Raw genomic sequence first — 27,500 nt, forward strand, 5'->3', positions numbered from 1 at the left:
AGACACCAGAGCCATAGACACCAGAGCCATAGACACCAGAGCCATAGACACCAGAGATCTAGACACCATAGCCCTATACACCAGAGCCCTTGACACCAGAGCCCTAGACACCAGAGCCCTAGACACCAGATATCTAGACACCAGAGATGTAGACACCAGAGATCTAGACACCAGAGCCCTAGACACCAGAGCCCTATACACCAGAGATCTAGACACCAGAGCCATAGACACCAGAGATCTAGACACCCGAGATCTAGACACCAGAGCCATAGACACCAGAGCCATAGACACCAGAGATCTAGACACCAGAACCATAGACATCAGAGATCTAGACACCAGAGCCATAGACACCAGAGCCATAGACACCAGAGATCTAGACACCAGAGCCATAGACATCAGAGATCTAGACACCAGAGCCCTAGACACCAGAGATCTAGACACCAGCGCCATAGACACCGGATCCATAGACACCAGAGATCTAGACACCAGAGATCTAGACACCAGCGCCATAGACACCAGAGCCATAGACACCAGAGCCCTAGACACCAGAGCCCTAGACAACAGAGCCCTAGACACCAGAAATCTAGACACCAGAGCCCTAGACACCAGAGATCTAGACACCAGAGCCCTAGACACCAGTGCCCTAGACACCAGTGCCCAGACACCAGAGCTTTAGACACCAGTGCCCAGACACCAGAGCCCTAGACACCAGAGCCCTAGACACCAGAGCCCTAGACACCAGTGCCCAGACACCAGAGCCCTGGACACCCAAGCCCTAGACACCAGAGCCCTAGACACCAGAGCCCTAGACACCAGAGATCTAGACACCAAAGCCCTAGACACCAGAGATCTAGACACCAGAGCCCTAGACATCAGAGCCCTAGACACCAGAGATCTAGACACCAGAGCCCTAGACACCAGAGCCGTAGACACCAGAGCCCTAAACACCAGAGCCCTAGACACCAGAGCCCTAGAAACCAGGTGAAAGTTATGATCCCTTACTGATGTCGCTTGTTAAATCCACTTCAATCCAGAGCCATAGACACCAGAGATCTAGACACCAGAGCCCTAGACACCATAGACCTAGACACCAGAGCCCTAGACACCAGAGCCCTAGACACCAGAGCCATAGACACCAGAGCCCTAGACACCAGAGCCATAGACACCAGAGATCTAGACACCAGAGCCCTATACACCAGAGCCCTAGACACCAGAGCCCTAGACACCAGAGCCCTATACACCAGAGCCCTAGACACCAGAGCCCTAGACACCAGAGCCCTAGACACCAGAGCCATAGACACCAGAGCCCTAGACACCAGAGCCCTAGACACCAGAGATCTAGACACCAGAGCCCTAGACACCAGAGCCGTAGACACCAGAGCCCTAAACACCAAAGCCATAGACACCAGAGCCCTAGACACCAGAGATCTAGACACCAGATATGTAGACACCAGAGATCTAGACACCAGAGCCCTAGACACCAGAGCCCTAGACACCAGAGATCTAGACACCAGAGCCATAGACACCAGAGATCTAGACACCAGAGCCCTAGACACCAGAGCCCTATACACCAGAGCCCTAGACACCAGAGCCCTATACACCAGAGCCCTAGACACCAGAGCCCTAGACACCAGAGCCCTAGACACCAGAGCCATAGACACCAGAGCCCTAGACACCAGAGATCTAGACACCACAGCCCTAGACACCAGAGCCGTAGACACCAGAGCCCTAAACACCAAAGCCATAGACACCAGAGCCCTAGACACCAGAGATCTAGACACCAGAGATGTAGACACCAGATATCTAGACACCAGAGCCCTAGACGCCAGAGCCCTAGACACCAGCGATCTAGACACCAGAGCCATAGACACCAGAGATCTAGACACCAGAGCCCTAGACACCAGAGATCTAGACACCAGAGCTCTAGACACCACTTCAATCCATTTTGAAGCTTTGAGACGATAGAGACATGGACGGTGTATGTGTGCCATGCAGAGGGTGATTGGGTAAGACAAAATATGTAAATGCCTTTGAACAGGGTATGGTTGTCGGTGCCAGGCGCACAGGTTTGAGTGTGACAAGAACTACAAAGCTGCTGGGTTTTTGTCACTCAACAGTTTTCTGTGTGTATCAAGAACAGTCCGTCACCCAAAGGACATCCAGCCAACTTGACACAACTGTAGGAAGCATTGGAGTCAACATGGCAAAAGGGTGTGCAACTTAATATTAGGAAGGTGTGTGTGTGTGTGTGTGTGTGTGTGTGTGTGTGTGTGTGTGTGTGTGTGTGTGTGTGTGTGTGTGTGTGTGTGTGTGTGTGTGTGTGTGTGTGTGTGTGGTGTCGGTGAGTGTGCGTGTGTGCGTGCGTGCGCGTGTGTGTGTGTGTGTGTGTGTGTGTCCGTGTCCGTGTGTGTGTGTCCTACCTCCCAGCACGCTGCAGGTGATAGCCTCTGTGTGTTCAGCCAGTAGTTCAGCCTTATCCATGGCAGTCAGAGAGAGATAACTGGACATGTTCCTACTGAGCTCTTTGTTGCCTCTCTGCAGAAACCTCACTGCCACCGGCACTGCTAGAGCCATCACTGGGGGACGACTGTAGTTCTGTCGGAGGAGAAGAGAGACAGAGACTTCAAAATATACTACGTGTACAACGCAAAATACCTATTTTCCACCACAATTTGCAAATAAATTCATTAAAAATCCTACAATGTGATTTTTCTGGATTTTTAGTTGAAGTGTACCTATGATGAAAATTTACAGGCCTCTCTCATCTTTTTAAGTGGGAGAACTTGCACAATTGGTGGCTGACTAAATACTTTTTTGCCCCACTGTATTTCTCTCAGGTTACATTGACACACAAATAATTTGAAAACAAATCAAACATTTCTAAACTCTCATATCTCCCAATCACAGCAGCAAGATGTGTGGCCCGTTGCATGAGAAAAGGGAAATCAGTGGAACACAAACAACATTGTAAATACAACATATTTATTATTACTGTTTATTTATTTGACCTTTTATACTTCAACTACTTGCACATTGTTACAAACGCTGTACATAGCCAATAAAATAGCAGTTGAAATGTCTATATTCTTTCAACATTTTTGTGAGTGTGATGTTTACTAATGTTTCCACTGTTTATTTTCCTTCTGTTTATTGTTCATTCCACTTGCTTTGGAAATGTAAACATTTGTTTCCCATGCCAATAAAGCACTTTGAATTGAATTAGATTTCATTGAGAGAGAGAGAGAGAGAGAGAGACCGAGAGAGAGAGAGAGAGAGAGAGACCGAGAGAGACAGAGAGAGAGACAGAGAGAGAGAGAGAGAGACAGAGAGAGAGAGAGAGAGAGAGACAGAGAGAGAGACCGAGAGAGAGAGAGAGACCGAGAGAGAGACTGAGAGAGAGAGAGAGAGAGAGAGAGAGAGAGAGAGAGAGACCGAGAGAGAGACTGAGAGAGAGAGAGAGAGACCGAGAGAGAGAGAGAGAGAGAGAGAGAGAGAGAGAGAGAGAGAGAGAGAGAGAGAGAGAGACAGAGAGAGAGAGAGAGAGAGAGAGAGAGAGACAGAGAGAGAGACCGAGAGAGAGAGAGAGACCGAGAGAGAGACCGAGAGAGAGAGAGAGACCGAGAGAGAGACTGAGAGAGAGAGAGAGAGAGAGAGAGAGAGAGAGAGAGAGACAGAGAGAGAGACAGAGAGAGAGAGAGAGACAGAGAGAGAGAGAGAGAGAGAGAGAGAGACCGAGAGAGAGAGAGAGAGAGAGAGAGAGAGAGACCGAGAGAGAGACTGAGAGAGAGAGAGAGAGAGACCGAGAGAGAGAGAGAGAGAGAGAGAGAGAGAGAGAGAGAGAGAGAGAGAGGGAGCGAGAGACAGAGAGAGCGAGAGACAGAGAGAGAGACAGAGAGAGAGAGAGAGAGAGAGAGAGAGAGAGAGAGAGAGAGAGAGAGAGACGGACAGACGGACGGACAGAGACAAATAGGGTGGGAAGACATTAATGAAGTTGAAAATGTAAGCATTTCAGAGTCAGAACATTCTGTTACTGAAGAATTCAACTCCACAAGGCACACTGTGTGATGTGTAATATCCTGTAACATGGTTAATTAGAAGATTTATCCAATCAAGCTAACATTAATATATATTCATACTGAAACATGTATCATGTGCGTGTGTATCTGTGTGCATGTGCGTGTGAGTGTCCATTCTCTTTAGGGCCTGATGGACCCTTAGTGACGCACATAGACAATTTAAGAGAACAGAATAGAACAGAACAGAACAGAACAGAACAGAACAGAACAGAACAGAATAGAACAGAACAGAACAGAATAGAACAGAACAGAACAGAACAGAATAGAACAGAACAGAACAGAATAGAACAGAATAGAACAGAACAGAACAGAATAGAATAGAACAGAACAGAACAGAACAGAATAGAACAGAACAGAACAGAAGAGAATAGAATAGAACAGAATAGAACAGAATAGAACAGAACAGCTTCTTTACATAAACACTCATTTCTGAGCTCAATGAGAGTGTATGTGTCTCTGCATGTCGACAGTTGTGTCCCAGGGCCTAATTTAACATCCACTAGCACCCCCAGGGGGATGGTTTAGGAACATTTGGAAGGACTAGATATAGAAAGGAAAGGGAAAGGGGGATACCTAGGGGGGGGGGGCTGCCGGGGAACATTGGGTTACCTGCCTTGTTCAGGGGAACAGTGGGTTAACTGCCTTATTCAGGGGAACAGTGGGTTAACTGCCTTGTTCAGGGGAACATTGGGTTAACTGCCTTGTTCAGGGGAACATTGGGTTAACTGCCTTGTTCAGGGGAACAGTGGGTTAACTGCCTTGTTCAGGGGAACATTGGGTTAACTGCCTTGTTCAGGGGAACAGTGGGTTAACTGCCTTGTTCAGGGGAACATTGGGTTAACTGCCTTGTTCAGGGGAACAATCAATCCCCACAATCCCCACTTTAATCATGGGAATTGATGGGAAATGATGTAAATATATCACTAGCCACTTTAAACAATGCTACCTTATATAATGTTACTTACCCTACATTATTCATCTCATATGCATACGTAGATACTGTACTCTATATCATCGACTGCATCCTTATGTAATACATGTATCACTAGCCACTTTAACTATGCCACTTGGTTTACATACTCATCTCATATGTATATACTGTACTCGATATCATCTACTGTATCTTGCCTATGCTGCTCTGTACCATCACTCATTCATATATCTTTATGTACATATTCTTTATCCCCTTACACTGTGTATAAGACAGTAGTTTTTTTTGGAATTGTTAGTTAGATCACTTGTTCGTTATTACTGCATTGTCGGAACTAGAAGCACAAGCATTTCGCTACACTCGCATTAACATCTGCTAACCATGTGTATGTGACAAATAAATTTGATTTGATTTGATTTGATTTGAACATTGGGTTAACTGCCTTGTTCAGGGGAACATTGGGTTAACTGCCTTGTTCAGGGGAACACTGGGTTAACTGCCTTGTTCAGGGGAACATTGGGTTAACTGCCTTGTTCAGGGGAACATTGGGTTAACTGCCTTGTTCAGGGGAACATTGGGTTAACTGCCTTGTTCAGGGGAACATTGGGTTAACTGCCTTGTTCAGGGGCAGAACTACAGGGCAAAAGTGTTGTGTCACTGTCCAACTGTTGTTCTGAACGACTACATTGTATCAAGACTTTTTAAATCAGTTGTGTAAACGCTTGGCAGAAACAAAGCCCTAGTTGACCAGAACCAGGTTTGGTGACCACTGAGTTAGAGAGTCCATCTTCTATTTTACTGGGCAAGACAGTTAAGAGAAAATTCAAACCCTCCCCTAACCTGGACGACGCTGGGCCAAAGTGGGAGCCGCCCTATAGGACTCCCGATCACGGACAGTTGTGATACAGCACGGGCTCTAACTCGGGTCTGTAGTGACACCTCTACCACTGTGATGCAGTGCCTTAGACCTCTGCGCCACTCAGGACCCAAATCACCATCAGACAAACACTGAAACAAACCCAAACAACAACAACTTACTCTTAACACTCTGTCTAAAACATAAGTGGACATGTCATTAGAGCCGATGAGCTACAGTACGGTATTGTTGAAAGGGATCAACGCTAAAATTATATTCATGACTAACAGTGTCAAACGTCTGAATGTCCAGCAGGTGGCAGTGTAAACAAGGCTTTCTGTCTGCAAGACCAAGAGTCTGACAACAAACAGCACAGCCCTCTCTCTGGTGATATGAGAAACAAACACACACACACACAAACACACACACAACGCACGTGCACACACACGCACACACAACGCACGTGCACACACACGCGCACACACAACACACACACACACACACAAACACACACACACACAAACACACACACACAAACACATAGACACACACACACACAAACACACGCACACAAACACACACACACACACACACACAAACACGCACAGAGTGTAGAGGAGGCAGGTAGCCTAGTGGTTAGAGTGTAGAGGAGGCAGGTAGCCTAGTGGTTAGAGTGTAGAGGAGGCAGGTAGCCTAGTGGTTAGAGTGTAGAGGAGGCAGGTAGCCTAGTGGTTAGAGTGTAGAGGAGGCAGGTAGCCTAGTGGTTAGAGTGTAGAGGAGGCAGGTAGCCTAGTGGTTAGAGTGTAGAGGAGGCAGGTAGCCTAGTGGTTAGAGTGTAAAGGTGTCAGGTATCTGAGTGGTTAGAGTGTGGGGTGGCAGGTAGCCACATGACTAATGAAGACTAATCAGACAAGGTGACTGTGGTGTGTGTGTGTGTGTGTGTGTGTGTGTGTGTGTGTGTGTGTGTGTGTGTGTGTGTGTGTGTGTGTGTGTGTGTGTGTGTGTGTGTGTGTGTGTGTGTGTGTGTGTGTGTGTGTGTGTGTGTGTGTGACATTGCCTCCTATGTAAGTCTCATTAGGTTGGTATTAGGTCTGAGTTATACAGCAGTAATCTGTAAGCCTGGAGGGGGACTACAACAGACAGGCTAGTGGGATGTGCACCACAAGTATGACCCTACTGCTATGATACCACATACCTGGACATGTCCCTACTGCTATAATACCACATACCTGGACATGTCCAGTATGTCCCTACTGCTATAATACCACATACCTGGACATGTCCCTACTGCTATAATGACACATACCTGGACATGTCCCTACTGCTATAATGACACATACCTGGACATGTACAGTATGACCCTACTGCTATAATACCACATACCTGGACATGTACAGTATGACCCTACTGCTATAATACCACATACCTGGACATGTACAGTATGACCCTACTGCTATAATGCCACATACCTGGACATGTCCCTACTGCTATAATGACACATACCTGGACATGTCCCTACTGCTATAATGACACATACCTGGACATGTCCCTACTGCTATAATACTACATACCTGGACATGTCCCAACTGCTATAATGACACATACCTGGACATGTCTCTACTGCTATAATGACACATACCTGGACATGTCCCTACTGCTATAATACCACATACCTGGACATGTCTCTACTGCTATAATGACACATACCTGGACATGTCCCTACTGCTATAATGACACATACCTGGACATGTCCCTACTGCTATAATGACACATACCTGGACATGTCCCTACTGCTATAATACTACATACCTGGACATGTCCCTACTGCTATAATACTACATACCTGGACATGTCCCTACTGCTATAATACTACATACCTGGACATGTCCCTACTGCTATAATACTACATACCTGGACATGTCCCTACTGCTATAATACCACATACCTGGACATGTCCCTACTGCTATAATACTACATACCTGGACATGTCCCTACTGCTATAATACTACATACCTGGACATGTCCCTACTGCTATAATACTACATACCTGGACATGTCCCTACTGCTATAATACTACATACCTGGACATGTCCCTACTGCTATAATACCATATACCTGGACATGTACAGTATGTCCCTACTGCTATAATACCATATACCTGGACATGTCCCTACTGCTATAATACCACATACCTGGACATGTCCCTACTGCTATAATACCATATACCTGGACATGTCCCTACTGCTATAATACCACATACCTGGACATGTCCCTACTGCTATAATACCATATACCTGGACATGTCCCTACTGCTATAATACTACATACCTGGACATGTCCCTACTGCTATAATACCATATACCTGGACATGTCCCTACTGCTATAATACCACATACCTGGACATGTCCCTACTGCTATAATACCATATACCTGGACATGTCCCTACTGCTATAATACTACATACCTGGACATGTCCCTACTGCTATAATACTACATACCTGGACATGTCCCTACTGCTATAATACTACATACCTGGACATGTCCCTACTGCTATAATACTACATACCTGGACATGTCCCTACTGCTATAATACCATATACCTGGACATGTCCCTACTGCTATAATACCACATACCTGGACATGTCCCTACTGCTATAATACTACATACCTGGACATGTCCCTACTGCTATAATACTACATACCTGGACATGTCCCTACTGCTATAATACCATATACCTGGACATGTCCCTACTGCTATAATACCACATACCTGGACATGTCCCTACTGCTATAATACTACATACCTGGACATGTCCCTACTGCTATAATACCACATACCTGGACATGTCCCTACTGCTATAATACCATATACCTGGACATGTCCCTACTGCTATAATACTACATACCTGGACATGTCCCTACTGCTATAATACCACATACCTGGACATGTCCCTACTGCTATAATGACACATACCTGGACATGTCCCTACTGCTATAATACTACATACCTGGACATGTCCCTACTGCTATAATACCACATACCTGGACATGTCCCTACTGCTATAATACCACATACCTGGACATGTCCCTACTGCTATAATACCACATACCTGGACATGTCCCTACTGCTATAATACCACATACCTGGACATGTCCCTACTGCTATAATACTACATACCTGGACATGTCCCTACTGCTATAATACCACATACCTGGACATGTCCCTACTGCTATAATACCACATACCTGGACATGTCCCTACTGCTATAATGACACATACCTGGACATGTCCCTACTGCTATAATACTACATACCTGGACATGTCCCTGCTGCTATAATACCACATACCTGGACATGTCCCTACTGCTATAATACCACATACCTGGACATGTCCCTACTGCTATAATACTACATACCTGGACATGTCCCTACTGCTATAATACCACATACCTGGACATGTCCCTACTGCTATAATACTACATACCTGGACATGTCCCTACTGCTATAATACTACATACCTGGACATGTCCCTACTGCTATAATACTACATACCTGGACATGTCCAGTATGTTGTTGTACTATATGTAGCATGATTGTAGATTGTATACAATATGGATATGCATTTGCACAAGTGTCTTCTAATGCATGTACAGTGTACAGTTGAAGTCGGAAGTTTACATACACCTTAGCCAAATACATTTAAACTCAGTTTTTCACAATTCCTGACATTTAATCCTTGCAAAAATTCCCTGTCTTAGGTCAGTTAGGATCACCAGTTTATTTTAAGAATGTGAAATGTCAGAGTAATAGTAGAGAGAATGATTTATTTCAGCTTTTATTTATTTCATCACATTCCCAGTGGGTCATAAGTTTACATACTCAATTAGTATTTGGTAGCATTGCCTTTAAACTGTTTAACTTGTGTCAAACATTTCGAGTAGCCTTCAATAAACTTCCCACAATAAGTTGGGTGAATTTTGGCCCATTCCTCCTGACAGAGCTGGTGTAACTGAGTCAGGTTGGTAGGCCTCCTTGCTCTCACACACATTTTCAGTGCTGCCTATACATTTTCTATAGTATTGAGGTCAGGGCTTTGTGATGGCCACTCCAATACCTTGACTTTGTTGCCCTTAAGCCATTTTGACACAACTTTGTAAGTATGCTTGGGATCATTGTCCATTTGGAAGACCCATTCGTGACCAAGCTTTAACTTGTCTTACTGCTGTCTTGAGATGTTGCTTCAATATATCCACATAATTTTCGCTCCTCATGGTGCCATCTAGTTTGTGAAGTGTACCAGTCCCTTCTGCAGCAAAGCACCCCCACAACATGATGCTGCCACCCCCGTGCACGGTTGGGATGGTGTTCTTCGGCTTGCAAGCCTCTCCCTTTTTCCTCCTAACTTAATGATGGTCATTATGGCCAAACAGTTCTATTTTTGTTTCATCAGACCAGAGGACATTTCTCCAAAAAGTATGATCTTTGTCCCCATGTGCATTTGCAAACCGTAGTCTGGCTTTTTTTATGGCAGTTTTGGAGCAGTGGCTTCTTCCTTGCTGAACGGCCTTTCAGGTTATGTCGATATAGGACTGGTTTTCCTGTGGATATAGATACTTTTGTACCTGTTTCCTCCAGCATCTTCACAAGGTCCTTTGCTGTTGTTCTGGGATTGATTTGCACTTTTCGCACCAAAGTACGTTCATCTCTAGGAGACAGAACGTGTCTCCTTCCTGAGCGGTATGACGGCTGCGTGGTCCCATGGTATTTATATTTGCGTACTACCATTTGTACAGATGAACGTGGTACCTTCAGGCGTTTGGAAATTGCTCCCAAGGATGAACTAGAAGTGTGGAGGTCTTGGCTGATTTCGTTTGATTTTCCCATGATGTCAAGCAAAGAGGTTCGGTTTTTTTTGGTAGCCAAACATGATGCACCAAACGGAGCAATTTCTCCTAAACAAATCATCTTTCAGGAAAAACTGAGCATTTGCTATCTAACTGAGAGTCTCCTCATTGAAAACATCTGAAGTTCTTCAAAGGTAATGAGAAGCATATTTTGAAAATCTGAGATGACAGTGTTGTTAACAAAAGGCTAAGCTTGAGAGCTAGCATATTAATTTCATTTCATTTGTGATTTTCATGAATAGTTAACATTGCGTTATGGTAATGAGCTTGAGGCTGTATTCACGATCCCGGATCCGGGAAGGCTCGACGCAAGAAGTTAACAAGAAATGTGTCAAGTGGTTGAAAAACGAGTCTTAATGACTCCAACCTAAGTGTATGTAAACGTCTGACTTCAACTGTATGTACAGATGAGCAGACAGGTATGATGTTTGTAGGCTGCCTGTGTGTCTATAGCCTATGCCTGCTCTGTGTAGGGGTGGCAGGTAGCCTAGCGGGTAAGAGTGTTGGGCCAGTAACCAAAATGTCGCTGGTTCGCATTCCCAAGCCTACTAGGTATAAAATTATGTCTGTGCCCTTAATTCTAGGTGCTCAGGATAAGAGTGTCTGCTAAATGAATATAACAGTTGTTTGTTTAGGTAAATCTTATGACATGTGAAGGTAGGCCTGTTTATACAGGTCATATCTAATGTCACGTTCTGACCTTAGTTATTTTGTTATGTCTTTGTTTTAGTATGGTCAGGGTGTGAGTTGGGTGGGTTGTCTATGTTAGTTTTTCTATGATTTGCTATTTCTGTGTTTGGTCTGGTGTGGTTCTCAATCAGAGGCAGCTGTCAATCGTTGTCCCTGATTGAGAACCATATTTAGGGAGCCTGTTTTCTATTGTGTTTCGTGAGTGATTATTTTCTGTCTTTGTGTATGTTAAGAGACAGGACTGTTTCGTTTCGCGTCATTCTCGTTTATCGTTTTGTTGTTTTGCTCGAGTATTCGTTTTCATTAAAAGGCATAATGAATACCTACCACGCTGCACCTTGGTCCTCCTCTCTTTCTCCCACAGACAAATGTTACATCTAAGGTATGTGAGGCTACACACTTTAGTGTTATGCTTGTGTCAGTTACTTGATGTGGAATAGAGTTCCATGTAGTCATGGCTCTCTGTAGTACTGTGGAATAGAGTTCCATATAGTCATGGCTCTCTGTAGTACTGTGGAATAGAGTTCCATGTAGTCATGGCTCTCTGTAGTACTGTGAAATAGAGTTCCATGTAGTCATGACTCTATGTGGTACTGTGGAATAGAGTTCCATGTAGTCATGGCTCTCTGTAGTACTGTGTGCTTCCCATAGTCTGTTCTGGACTTGGGGACTGTGAAGAGACCTCTGATTGCATGTCTTGTAGGGTATGCATGGGTGTCTGAGCTGTGTGCTCGTTGTTTAATTAAACAGACAGCTCAGTGCTTTCAACATGTCAATACCTCTCACAAATACAAGTAGTGATGAAGTCTATCTCTCCTCCACTTTGAGGAGAGATTGGAATGCATATTATTCATGTTTGCATCTCTGTGTACATCCAAGGGCCAGCCGTGCTGCCCTGTTCTGAGCCACTTGCAATTTTCCCAAGTCCGTCTTTGTGGCACTTGACCACACGACCAAACAGCTGTCCAGGTGCGACAAAACTAGAGCCTGAAGGACCTGCCTTGCTGATAGTGTTGTTAAGAAGATAGAGCAGCGCTTTATTATAGATAGACTTAGCTACTGTTGTTTTTACCATGCCAGTTTACGAATCCAGGGTTAGTCCAAGCAGTTTTGTCACCTCAAGTTGCTCAATTTCCACATGATTTATTACTATATTTAGTAGATGTTTAGGGTTTAGTGAATGATTAGTCCCAAAAAATATGTAGGTCTAACTTATTCCTTGCCACCCATTCTGAAACTAACGGCAGCTCTTTGTTAAGTGTTGCAATCATGTCAGTCGCTGTGGTAACTGATGTGTATAGTGTTGAGTCATCCGCACACATAGACACTCTGGTTTTACTCAAAGCCAGTAGCATGTCGTTAGTATAGATTGAAAAAAGTAAGGGGCCTAAACAGCTGCCCTGGGGAATCCCTGATTCTACCTGGATCATGTTGGAGAGGCTTCCATTAAATAACACCCTCTGTGTTCTGTTAGACAGGTAACTCTTTATCCACATTGTAGCAGGGGGTGTAAAGCCATAACATAGTTTTCCAGCAGCAGACTAAGATCAATAATGTCAAAAGCCGCACTGAAGTCTAATAAGACAGCACCAACAATCATTTTATCATCAATTTCTCTCAGCCAATCATCAGTCCTTTGTGTAAGTGCTGTGCTTGTTCAATGTCCTTCCCTATAAGCGTGCTGAAAGTCTGCTGTGTGTTCATTTTTAGTTAGGGGGCGGGGAACTAGTTAGGGGGGGGGGGACTAGTTAGGGGGGGACTAGTTAGGGAACTAGTTGGGGGGGGGGGACTAGCTAGGAGAGAGCAAGAGAGAGAACAGACACAGAGAGCATGTGCTCTTAAGTTCTTCTGCAAAAAGATAGAATTTAGAGTTGGATAAATGTAGATAAACTTGAATTTGTTTCCGCAAGGACTTATACAGGATACTACCCTCCATATCAAACCCTTCACTCCAAATCACCATTCACTACTGCTTCAAATCAAACCCTTCATTCCAAATCACCATTCTCTACTGCTTCATATCAAACCCTTCATTCCAAATCAACATTCTCTACTGCTTCATATCAAACCCTTCATTCCAAATCAACATTCTCTCCATTCTCACCATTATTTTATTCTCTATCCACCACTTACACTGCAGCAATAATATTGTAAGTTAAAGACTAAACCAAGGTTCTCCAAGCTCTGGTCCTGGAGTGCTACTGTGTGCATGCTTTTGTTCCAACCCATCACTAACACGCATCAAAACAATGATGGTCTTATTAAGGCTGCCGACCAGAAGCTGAGAAACACAACAGTATGTCTGAAGATCAACCTGGCCTGGCCATATCTTGTCGTTACGTAAGGATTCAAACTTAACTTTTGTTTGACTGCTTGAGTTAGACTAGAGTTTATGTATCTCCCATTTAAAAGTTAATACTATATTGCCCTTTCTAGAGCTTTCAACAAAGAAATGAGGTATTTACATTTTATTTAAATGAAGGTTTTTACATTTAATTTAGGCTAAACCTTTTTCCTTCTTTATTTGGGACGTTGGAGGTATAGACTGTGTTTTGTGAAACAGGTTTGTGTAGTTTTTGCTATTGTAAATAAATGCAATATTAGTCAACATAATACAATTGTTGGCTTTAAATGTATATGTGTAGTGTCAACTGCATCAAGTACAGTAGACCTATGACTTAACTTCTTCGATATAGGGGGCGCTCTTTTAATTATTGGATGAAAAAACGTTCCCGTTTTAAACAAGATATTTTGTCACGAAAAGATGCTCGACTATGCATATAATTAACAGCTTTGGAAAGAAAACACTCTGACGTTTCCAAAACTTTTCTTGTTTTTGTGAAAATGTTGCCTGCTGAATGCTAGGCTTAATGCTATGCTAGGCTATCAATACTCTTACACAAATGCTTGTGTAGCTATGGTTGAAAAGCATATTTTGAAAATCTGAGATGACAGTGTTGTTAACAGAAGGCTAAGCTTGTGTTTCAATATATTTATTTCATTTCATTTGCGATCTTCATGAATAGAAAAAGTTGCGTTATGCTAATGCGTTATAGTTGAAGTATTTTTCTGTCGATTTCTCAGCCAAGCAGGATGAACAAACGTGACGTTTTTCACCTACAAAAATATTATTTTTGGAAAAAAGGAACATTTGCTATCTAACTGGGAGTCTCCTGAGTGAAAGCATCTGAAGTTCTTCAAAGGTAAATGATTTAATTTGGTTGCTTTTCTTATTTTTGTGAAAATGTTGCCTGCTGCCAGCACAGCCTAGCATAGCATTATGCCATGCTATTTATTTCATTTCAGTTGCGATTTTCATGAATAGTTAATGTTGCGTTATGGTAATGAGCTTGAGGCTATAATTACGCTCCCGGATACGGGATTGGTCGACGCTAGAGGTTAAATGTTATAATTTGATTGACAGACTTGACGTATGAACCTTTTAAAAGAGCACATTGTGAATCCACAAGTTCTGACAGTATATGATGCTGCTCAACATGTAGTTGATGCTCTTTTTTTCTAGTTCTGTTTTTTAAGCTGAATTAATCAAACTGAAGGTTCTACTGTAGCCTACTGTTACATTTGGTAATAGAGTGTGGAACAAAAGCTGTTTTTCATGGTGACGGCGATGAGCACCCTTCAGTTAAAAAATAATTATAATGTACATTACATGTGCTTCTACACCTGCATTGCTTGCTGTTTGGGGTTTTAGGCTGGGTTTCTGTACAGCACTTTGAGATATCAGCTGATGTACGAAGGGCTATATAAATACATTTGATTTGATTTGATGTATAAGACACTGATTCAATACGGGATCAAAGGCCTACTTTGAGATGTTAGGATGTCAACAAAAACATATGAAACGGCGAGTGACGTAGCTGTATCTAGTTGGATGGGAGCGTTTGGACACAGCATATATCCCAGATGTGTCTGAATGGATTCATTGGGTCTGAAACAAAGTGGTGTGTGTAGTGTAGTGTAGTGTAGTGTAGTGTATAGTAGTGTAGTATAGTAGTGTAGTGTAGTATATAGTAGTGTATAGTAGTGTAGTGTAGTGTAGTGTATAGTAGTGTAGTGTATAGTAGTGTATAGTAGTGTAGTGTAGTAGTGTAGTAGTGTAGTGTAGTAGTGTAGTAGTGTAGTAGTGTAGTATAGTAGTGTAGTATAGTAGTGTAGTATAGTAGTGTAGTATAGTAGTGTAGTATAGTAGTGTAGTATAGTAGTGTAGTGTAGTGTATAGTAGTGTAGCGTAGTGTACCTGCAGCATACAGCTGGTGATGTCGGAGGCTATCTTGGCATGGGGTGTGTCTTCGTCTTTGCCCTGGGGGGTGAGGTTGTGTTCCAGACAGGACTCCCACAGACTCACTAACGCCCCCCCATGGCGCTCGATGGACCTCGTCTCCCTGATCGCCGTGGTGATGCGCGTGATGCAGATCTCCACCACCGCCTGGTCATTGTCATTGGTCAGGTAGTCCTGCAGCCAGCCAATCAGAGGGGAAATGAGTCCAGAAGAGGCCAATCAGGATCAAGAAACAATGAGAAAAGAGCATGTTTGTTTTTAATATAGTTTCTGCTGCCTGTCTAACACAGATCCAAGTCTCAGGGCAGCAAGAGCTTTTGCTCTTAGTTTTCCCTTGACACTCAAAGGAAAAATACTCTTAACTTTTTCCATGTTGAGGTGGAAATGTTCAGACATTCAAACTATGACCCCATCTAGACCCCATCTAGACTGTGTCTGAATATGCTGGCCCCATCTAGACTGTGTCTGAATAAGCTGGCCCCATCTAGACCCCATCTAGACCGTGTCTGAATAAGCTGACCCCATCTAGACCCCATCTAGACTGTGTCTGAATACGCTGGCCCCATCTAGACTGTGTCTGAATAGGCTGGCCCCATCTAGACCCCATCTAGACTGTGTCTGAATACGCTGGCCCCATCTAGACTGTGTCTGAATAAGCTGGCACCATCTAGACCCCATCTAGACCGTGTCTGAATTGGCTGGCCCCATCTAGACCCCATCTAGACCCCATCTAGACCGTGTCTGAATAAGCTGGCCCCATCTAGGCCCCATCTAGACCGTCTCTGAATAAGCTGGCCCCATCTAGACCCCATCTAGACCCCATCTAGACCGTGTCTGAATGAGCTGGCCCCATCTAGACCCCATCTAGACCATGTCTGAATAAGCTGGCCCCATCTAGGCCCCATCTAGACCGTCTTTGAATAAGCTGGCCCCTTCTAGACCGTCTCTGAATAAGCTGGCCCCATCTAGGCCCCAACTAGACCGTCTCTGAATAAGCTGGCCCCATCTAGACCCCATCTAGACCCCATCTAGACCCCATCTAGACCGTGTCTGAATGAGCTGGCCCCATCTAGACCCCATCTAGACCCCATCTAGACCGTGTCTGAATGAGCTGGCCCCATCTAGGCCCCATCTAGACCCCATCTAGACCGTGTCTGAATGAGCTGGCCCCATCTAGACCCCATCTAGACCCCATCTAGACCCCATCTAGGCCCCATCTAGGCCCCATCTAGACCCCATCTAGGCCCCATCTAGACCGTGTCTGAATAAGCTGGCCCCATCTAGACCCCATCTAGGCCCCATCTAGGCCCCATCTAGGCCCCATCTAGGCCCCATCTAGACCCCATCTAGACCGTGAGCTGTTGGGTTACATTCAGCTGCAGACTCGTTCATTCTTTAGTTAAATGATGACTGAGAGACTGACTGTGTTGGATGGGAAATGAGGACATCTGGAAGGATAGGCATCATATCAGATCTGTTTTCAGTGAACAGTCCCAAGAGACACACCTGCCATAAGCTGTGTGTGTGTGTGTGTGTGTGTGTGTGTGTGTGTGTGTGTTTGCCTATGCATGGCTGTGCATGTTTGTGTGCATGTATGCACAGGCAACTTACAAGAGAGCAATAGATACCTTTGACCTCCTCTAGTACATCAAAGACACTGTCATGTATTTGTGTGTGAATGGATGGGTATGTAAGGGGTACTCACAGGAGAGCAGGAGATAGCCTTGATTTCCTCCAGGGCCTGTGAGAGACAGTCCTCTATCTCAGAGTCTTCCAGGGAGAAGAGGTCTCCAGCCCGCGACAGGTCCCTCTGGCCGAGAACCAGGCCAAACAGCTGGTGCATGATGTCTCTGCTTGACTCTGGCCTGCTTCAGGCCCACCTCAGCCTGGTCTGGTCCACGTCAGGCCTGGTTTGACCCAAACTCACTCTGGGCCAACCTGGGGCCAGAAGTTGCTATGGAGACAGGGCATGATCCCTGAAGGTGGTGGGGTGAGGACCTCATACACATTAAACCCCTGAGAAAGAAAGACAAAAATGGAGACAAATTTGACCCCAATAACTACCGTGGAATATGCGTCAACAGCAACCTTGGGAAAATCCTCTGCATTATCATTAACAGCAGACTCATACATTTCCTCAATGAAAACAATGTACTGAGCAAATGTCAAATTGGCTTTTTACCAAATTACAGTACGACAGACCACATATTCCCCTTGCTTTGTACAAACAAACCAAAACAAAGGCAGTCTTCTCATGCTTGGTTGATTTCAAAAAAGCTTTTGACACAATTTGGCATGAGGGTTTGCTATACAAACTGAATTTGGCATGAGGGTCTGCTATACAAACTGAATTTGGCATGAGGGTTTGCTATACAAACTGAATTTGGCATGAGGGTCTGTTATACAAACTGAATTTGGCATGAGGGTCTGTTATACAAACTGAATTTGGCATGAGGGTCTGTTATACAAACTGAATTTGGCATGAGGGTCTGCTATACAAACTGAATTTGGCATGAGGGTCTGTTATACAAACTGAATTTGGCATGAGGGTCTGTTATACAAACTGAATTTGGCATGAGGGTCTGCTATACAAACTGAATTTGGCATGAGAGTCTGCTATACAAACTGAATTTGGCATGAGGGTCTGCTATACAAACTGAATTTGGCATGAGGGTCTGTTATACAAACTGAATTTGGCATGAGGGTCTGTTATACAAACTGAATTTGGCATGAGGGTCTGTTATACAAACTGAATTTGGCATGAGGGTCTGTTATACAAACTGAATTTGGCATGAGGGTCTGCTATACAAACTGAATTTGGCATGAGGGTCTGTTATACAAACTGAATTTGGCATGAGGGTCTGCTATACAAACTGAATTTGGCATGAGGGTCTGTTATACAAACTGAATTTGGCATGAGGGTCTGTTATACAAACTGAATTTGGCATGAGGGTCTGCTATACAAACTGAATTTGGCATGAGGGTCTGTTATACAAACTGAATTTGGCATGAGGGTCTGTTATACAAACTGAATTTGGCATGAGGGTCAGCTATACAAACTGAATTTGGCATGAGGGTCTGTTATACAAACTGAATTTGGCATGAGGGTCTGTTATACAAACTGAATTTGGCATGAGGGTCTGTTATACAAACTGAATTTGGCATGAGGGTCTGCTATACAAACTGAATTTGGCATGAGGGTCTGTTATACAAACTGAATTTGGCATGAGGGTCTGTTATACAAACTGAATTTGGCATGAGGGTCTGTTATACAAACTGAATTTGGCATGAGGGTCTGCTATACAAACTGAATTTGGCATGAGGGTCTGTTATACAAACTGAATTTGGCATGAGGGTCTGTTATACAAACTGAATTTGGCATGAGGGTCTGCTATACAAACTGAATTTGGCATGTTATACAAACTGAATTTGGCATGAGGGTCAGCTATACAAACTGAATTTGGCATGAGGGTCTGCTATACAAACTGAATTTGGCATGAGGGTCTGTTATACAAACTGAATTTGGCATGAGGGTCTGTTATACAAACTGAATTTGGCATGAGGGTCTGCTATACAAACTGATGGAAAGTGGAGTTGGTTGAAAAACATACAACTTTAGAAAATCCATGTACACCAACAACAAGTGTGTAGTTGGGTAAAAACACATACACCCTACTAGAATCTGAAGTCAAATGTCTACTGTTTGCTGATGATCTGGTGCTTCTGTCACCAACCAAGGAGGGCCTACAGCAGCACCTAGATCTTCTGCACAGATTCTGCCAGACCTGGGCCCTGACAGACCTGGGCCCTGACAGACCTGGGCCCTGACAGACCTGGGCCCTGACAGACCTGGGCCCTGACAGACCTGGGCCCTGACAGTAAATCTCAGTAAGACAAAAAATAATGCTGTTCCAAAAAAGTTATTCCCAAACCTTCCATAACAAAGCCATCACCTACAGAGAGATGAACCTGGAGAAGAGTCCCCTAAGCAAGCTGGTCCTGGGGCTCTGTTCACAAACACACCCTACAGAGCCATCACCTACAGAGAGATGAACCTGGAGAAGAGTCCCCTAAGCAAGCTGGTCCTGGGGCTCTGTTCACAACTCAAACACACCCTACAGAGCCATCACCTACAGAGAGATGAACCTGGAGAAGAGTCCCCTAAGCAAGCTGGTCCTGGGGCTCTGTTCACAACTCAAACACACCCTACAGAGCCATCACCTACAGAGAGATGAACCTGGAGAAGAGTCCCCTAAGCAAGCTGGTCCTGGGGCTCTGTTCACAATTCAAACACACCCTACAGAGCCATCACCTACAGAGAGATGAACCTGGATAAGAGTCCCCTAAGCAAGCTGGTCCTGGGGCTCTGTTCACAACTCAAACACACCCTACAGAGCCATCACCTACAGAGAGATGAACCTGGAGAAGAGTCCCCTAAGCAAGCTGGTCCTGGGGCTCTGTTCACAAACACAAACAGACCCCACAGAGCCATCACCTACAGAGAGATGAACCTGGAGAAGAGTCCCCTAAGCAAGCTGGTCCTGGGGCTCTGTTCAAAAACACAAACACACACTACAGAGCCATCACCTACAGAGAGATGAACCTGGAGAAGAGTCCCCTAAGCAAGCTGGTCCTGGGGCTCTGTTCACAAACACACCCCACAGAGCCCCAGGACAGCAGCACAATTAGACCCAAATAAATCATGAGAAAACAAAAAAGATAATTACTTGACACATTGGAAAGAATTAACAAAAAAACTGAGCAAACTAGAATGCTATTTGGCCCTAAAACAGAGAGTACACAGCGGCAGAATACCTGACCACTGTGACTGACCCAAACTTAAGGAAAGCTTTGACTATGTACAGACTCAGTGAGCATAGCCTTGCTATTGAGAAAGGCCGCCGTAGGCAGACATGGCTCTCAAGAGAAGACAGGCTATGTGCTCACTGCCCACAAAATGAGGTGGAAACTGAGCTGCACTTCCTAACCTCCTGCCCAATGTATGGCCATATTAGAGAGACATATTTCCCTCAGATTACACAGATCCACAAAGAATTCGAAAACAAATCCAATTTTGAAAAACTCCCATATCTACTGGGTGAAATACCACAGTGTGACATCACAGCAGCAAGATGTGTGACCTGTTGCCACAAGAAAAGGACAACCAGTGAAGAACAAACACCATTGTAAATACAACTCATATTTATTTTCCCTTTTGTACTTTTACTATTTTCACAAAATATGACATTTGAAATGTCTTTTATTATTTTGGATCTTTCGTGAGTGTAACGTTTCCTGTTAATTTAGTAGAGAGAGAGAGAGAGAGAGAGAGAGAGACTACTGTTTAAATACAGTGTGGGGAGAACCATCACTCTAGTTATCCTCTTCTCACATCTCTGCAGTTCTACAGGTGTAGTTAATGAAGTTACACTCATCAACAATTAACTTCCCACCACACTAATATGTGACACATTAAGGGGCACTCCACTCACAGCTGTATACTGCTGGCCAAGCACAAACACCACCACATATCAGCACAGCAGAGGAGACGGCTGCATGAATGAATGTGTGGGAGGCTCCCAGGACCTGTGAGATTCCTCATTTAAAACATGAACCATTTACCCCCCTCACCTGGGCTCCTCCGGCCCTCTCTGGAAATATTAACACTCAAGAAAGGCACAAGCGGGGGTGGGGGGGGTATCCATACTAGATGTACTGTACACACAGGGGTCAGGGACGATGGATTACTGATTATTCAGACTGTGTGTTAATAGATACGGACACAAGAACACGCAAAAAAATGATATAAATTAGTTTTTGGGCAGAATTTCAGAAATCCTGTATTGAGTGTTTTACTACAGTGAATAACTAGTAAACGGGGAGGAGACTACAGTTCACCATCGAATCAAATGCCAGAGTCCACGGCAACATAGCGCCGGGATACGGAGGTGAGAATGCTCATTGGCCAGTTCTGATTCCATCAATACAGATGGAGATGTTGGCTTTATCTCCCCTGGCAGTAAGGATGGGGCTGGATACATAGATATCTCACTGTGACACCATTAGAGTACCAATAATCAAAGTGGTCATTTATCACCTGCGATGAGACTAGGTGTGTGGGGAAAGTATAGAGAGAGAGAGAGAGAGAGAGAAAAAGAGAGATTAAGAGGAAGAGAAAGAGAGACAGAATGAACCCAAAAAAAACAGAGCAAACTAGAATGTTATTTGTCCCTAAACAGAGAGTACACAGTGGTAGAATACCTGACCACTGTGACTGACCCAAACTTAAGGAAAGCTTTGACTATGTACAGACTCATTGAGCATATACTTGATATTGAGAAAGGCCGCCGTAGGCAGACATGGCTCTCAAGAGAAGACAGGCTATGTGCTCACTGCCCACAAAATGAGGTGGAAACTGAGCTGCACTTCCTAACCTCCTGCCAAATGTATGACCATATTAGAGACACATATTTCCCTCAAATAACACAGACCCAAAAAGGAATTAGACAACAAATCCAATTTTGATAAATTCTCATATCTACTGGGTGAAATACCACAATGTGCCATCACAACACTGTACATCGCCATAATATGACATTTGAAATGTCTATATTCCTTTGAATCTTTTGTGAGTGTAATGATTACTGTTAATTTTGGATGTTTATTATCTATTTCTCTTGTGTTGCCAATCTAAACATACATTTCACATGCCAATAAATTAATTGAATTGAAAATTGATAGAGAGACATACAAACAGAAAGAGACAGAGAGAGATGAAGAATGAGAAAGAGAGAGACAGAGAGAAAGAGAGAGACAGAGAAAGAGAGAGACAGAGAAAGAGAGAGACAGAGAAAGAGAGAGACAGAGAAAGAGAGAGACAGAGAAAGAGAGAGACAGAAATAGACAGAGACAGAGAGAAAGAGAGAGACAGAGAAAGAGAGAGACAGAGAAAGAGAGAGACAGAGAAAGAGAGAGACAGAGAAAGAGAGAGACAGAAATAGACAGAGACAGAGAGAAAGAGAGAGACAGAGAAAGAGAGAGACAGAGAAAGAGAGAGACAGAAATAGACAGAGACAGAGAGAAAGAGAGAGACAGAGAAAGAGAGAGACAGAGAAAGAGAGAGACAGAGAAAGAGAGAGACAGAGAAAGAGAGAGACAGAGAAAGAGAGAGACAGAAATAGACAGTGACAGAGAAAGAGAGAGACAGAGAAAGAGAGAGACAGAGAAAGAGAGAGACAGAGAAAGAGAGAGACAGAGAAAGAGAGAGACAGAGAAAGAGAAGAGACAGAAATAGACAGAGACAGAGAGAAAGAGAGAGACAGAGAAAGAGAGAGACAGAGAAAAGAGAGAGACAGAAATAGACAGAGACAGAGAGAAAGAGAGAGACAGAGAAAGAGAGAGACAGAAATAGACAGAGACAGAGAGAAAGAGAGAGACAGAGAAAGAGAGAGACAGAAATAGACAGAGACAGAGAGAAAGAGAGAGACAGAGAAAGAGAGAGACAGAGAAAGAGAGAGACAGAGAAAGAGAGAGACAGAAATAGACAGAAACAGAGAGAAAGAGAGAGACAGAGAAAGAGAGACAGAAATAGACAGAGACAGAGAGAAAGAGAGAGACAGAGAAAGAGAGAGACAGAGAAAGAGAGACAGAGAAAGAGAGAGACAGAAATAGACAGAGAAGAGAGAGACAGAGAAAGAGAGAGACAGAGAAAGAGAGAGACAGAGAAAGAGAGAGACAGAGAAAGAGAGAGACAGAGAAAGAGAGAGACAGAAATAGACAGAGACAGAGAGAAAGAGAGAGACAGAGAAAGAGAGACAGAAATAGACAGAGACAGAGAGAAAGAGAGAGACAGAAATAGACAGAGAGACAGAGAGAAAGAGAGAGACAGAAATAGACAGAGAGACAGAGAAAGACAGAGAGAGACAGAGATAGACAGAGAGAGACAGAGATAGACAGAGAGACAGAGGGAAAGAGAGAGACAGAAATAGACAGAGAGACAGAGAGAAAGAGAGAGACAGAGATAGACAGAGAGACAGAGGGAAAGAGAGAGACAGAAATAGACAGAGAGACAGAGAGAAAGAGAGAGACAGAAATAGACAGAGACAGAGAGAAAGAGAAAGACAGAGAAAGAGAGAGACAGAAATAGACAGAGAGACAGAGAGAAAGAGAGAGACAGAAATAGACAGAGAGACAGAGAAAGACAGAGAGAGACAGAGATAGACAGAGAGACAGAGGGAAAGAGAGAGACAGAAATAGACAGAGAGACAGAGAAAGACAGAGAGAGACAGAGGGAAAGAGAGAGACAGAAATAGACAGAGAGACAGAGAGAAAAAGAGAGACAGAGATAGACAGAGACAGAGAGACAGAGAGAAAGAGAGAGACAGAGGCACATAAAGAAGAGAGAGAAAGAGAGAAAGAGAGAGAGAGACAGAGAGACAGAGAGAGACAGAAATAGACAGAGAGACAGAGAGAGAGAGAGAGACAGAGATAGACAGAGAGACAGAGAGACAGAGAGAAAGAGAGAGACAGAGGCACATAAAGAGAGAGAGAGAGAGAGATGGATAGTATTTCAGTGTCCTGAATTCCTGGTGTAACCTGCAGACCCTTCACACACTGAGCTTCCATTATTCCACCTGAATGCCCTCTGTCTGCACTAAACACACACACACACACACACACACACACACACAGTGTGACTGAAATAGTTCTGACAGCAGCTTCTGCTCCTAACACACAGCCCCAGGCTATAACACACAGCCCCAGACTATAACACACAGCCCCAGACCATAACACACAGCCCCAGACTATAACACACAGCCCCAGACTATAACACACAGCCCCAGACTATAACACACAGCCTCAGACTATAACACACAGCCCCAGACTATAACACACAGCCCTAGACTATAACACACAGCCCTAGACTATAACACACATCCTCAGACTATAACACACAGCCCCAGACTATAACACACAGCCTCAGACTATAACACACAGCCCCAGACTATAACACACAGCCCCAGACTATAACACACACCCCCAGACTATAACACACAGCCCCAGACTATAACACACAGCCTCAGACTATAACACACAGCCCCAGACTATAACACACAGCCCCAGACTATAACACACAGCCCCAGACTATAACACACAGCCTCAGACTATAACACACAGCCCCAGACTATAACACACAGCCCTAGACTATAACACACAGCCCTAGACTATAACACACATCCCCAGACTATAACACACAGCCCCAGACTATAACACACAGCCCCAGACTATAACACACACCCCCAGACTATAACACACAGCCCCAGACTATAACACACAGCCTCAGACTATAACACACAGCCCCAGACTATAACACACAGCCCTAGACTATAACACACAGCCCCAGACTATAACACACAGCCCCAGACTATAACACACAGCCCCAGACTATAACACACAGCCCCAGACTATAACAACAGCCCCAGACTATAACACACAGCCTCAGACTATAACACACAGCTCCAGACTATAACAACACAGCCCCAGACTATAAACACACACAGCCTGCCCCAGACTATAACACACAGCCCCAGACTATAACACACAGCCCCAGACTATAACACACAGCCCCAGACTATAACACACAGCCCCAGACTAAAACACACAGCCCCAGACTATAACACACAGCCCCAGACTATAACACACAGCCCCAGACTATAACACACAGCCCCAGACTATAACACACAGCCCCAGACTATAACACACAGCCCCAGACTATAACACACAGCCTCAGACTATAACACACAGCCCCAGACTATAACACACAGCCCTAGACTATAACACACAGCCCCAGACTATAACACACAGCCCCAGACTATAACACACAGCCCAGACTATAACACACAGCCCCAGACTATAACACACAGCCCCAGACTATAACACACAGCCTCAGACTATAACACACAGCTCCAGACTATAACACACAGCCCCAGACTATAAACACACACAGCCTGCCCCAGACTATAACACACAGCCCCAGACTATAACACACAGCCCCAGACTATAACACACAGCCCCAGACTATAACACACACAGCCCCAGATCTCATCACACACCAGTATAATTGTCTGGTATTTGTGTGTTGTGGTTGACCAGTCAGTTCTTTGTGTGTAAGAGTAGAGAAAAACAGGCCTGAGGAATTCAGCTGTTAAACAATCAGCTAGCTACTATTAATCACCCGGCTACAGCTCAGCGAGCTCAGGAATGCAGGCTTTAAACACACACACACTGAGACACGTGTGAAAGAGAGGCTGGACACAGGCAGGTGACTGTGCATTAGCTCCAGAGGGACCCCTGTCCTAGCCCTAGCCCAGGGAGAGTGGTCCTGAGTGGGGCACTAGGTGAGGGGTGACGGGGTATTGGAGGTCTGGTGCTAGGGTAGGGGGTATGTCAGGGCAAAAGAGAGAGAGAGAAAGAACACTGGTCCCTTTGTGTGCTCTATACGCGACCCCCCCCCCCCCCCCACATCTCTGTCTCAGTGCCCACTCAGTCCTGTGTCTCTGTGATATGCACCTGCTGAATAACCCTCCCTTCCTTCTCTACCATCCATAGACAGGAGGACAAGAGAGAGAAGCACTCCTTGGTAGAACCCCTGTTTTCCTCCAATCTTTCTTCCATCCCAAAGCTCCATTCTTGAAGTCACAGAAGTGTGAAATCTGAGTGTGAATACCAGCCCCAAACAGTAAATGAATGCCCATTGCCCAGCTTCACAACACACTCACTCACACTCTTATTTATGCACATAATTACGGTGTGGCTTTGTGACATGGGGCAGTGAGAGAGAGGGGGTCGAGGGAGGGAGCTGAGACTCCATTCCAGGGTTGGTTTACACTGACTGTTTGGATTACAGAATTCACTCAACTAAAAGAACGAAACCAGATAACTATTCACTTTCCCACCCATTTGAATAGCTCTCCTGGTAATCATTCTAGAATCAGAATGTCTATCATTCTACCTATTTTAATATAGCTACTGGTAATCATTCTAGAATCAGAATGTATATCATTCTACCTATTTAAATATATCTACTGGTAATCATTCTAGAATCAGAATGTGTACTACATGGGTATTACAGGGGTATAACAGGGGTATTACAGGGGTATAACAGGGGTATAACAGGGGTATTACAGGGGTACAACAGGGGTATAACAGTGGTATTACAGGGGTATAACAGGGGTATAACAGGGGTATTACAGGGGTATTACAGGGACACTACATGGACACTACAGGGGTATAACAGGGGTATTACAGGGGTATTACAGGGGTACTACAGGGGTATTACAGGGGTATTACAGGGGTACTACAGGGGTATAACAGGGGTACTACAGGGGTATTACAGGGACACTACATGGACACTACAGGGGTATAACAGGGGTACTACAGGGGTATAACAGGGATACTACAGAGGTACTACAGGGATATAACAGGGGTACTACAGGGAAACTACAGGGATACTACAGGGATACTACAGGGGTACTACAGGGATACTACAGGGATACTACAGGGGTACTACAGGGATACTACAGGGACACTACAGGGGTACTACAGGGATATAACAGGGGTATTACAGGGGTACTATGGAGATACTACAGGGGTACTACAGGGGTACTACAGGGGTATTACAGGGGTATAACAGGGATACTACAGGGATACTACAGGGGTATAACAGGGGTACTACAGGGATACT

At 44.4% G+C, this 27,500-nt stretch overlaps 1 protein-coding gene across 1 annotated transcript in view; it reads right to left on the bottom strand.

Moving 5' to 3' along the window:
- Window positions 1-27,500, bottom strand: part of LOC109909615 (ventricular zone-expressed PH domain-containing protein-like) — a 231,597-nt gene that overhangs the window by 200,697 nt on the left and 3,400 nt on the right. The window contains 3 exon segments of the mRNA XM_031795382.1: window positions 2,421-2,595; window positions 15,716-15,931; window positions 17,463-17,773. Coding sequence (XP_031651242.1) covers window positions 2,421-2,595; window positions 15,716-15,931; window positions 17,463-17,600 — 529 coding nt within the window. The 5' untranslated portion in view covers window positions 17,601-17,773.

This window comes from Oncorhynchus kisutch, linkage group LG18, assembly GCF_002021735.2.
Source record: "Oncorhynchus kisutch isolate 150728-3 linkage group LG18, Okis_V2, whole genome shotgun sequence".
Classification (NCBI taxonomy): Eukaryota; Metazoa; Chordata; class Actinopteri; order Salmoniformes; family Salmonidae; genus Oncorhynchus; species Oncorhynchus kisutch.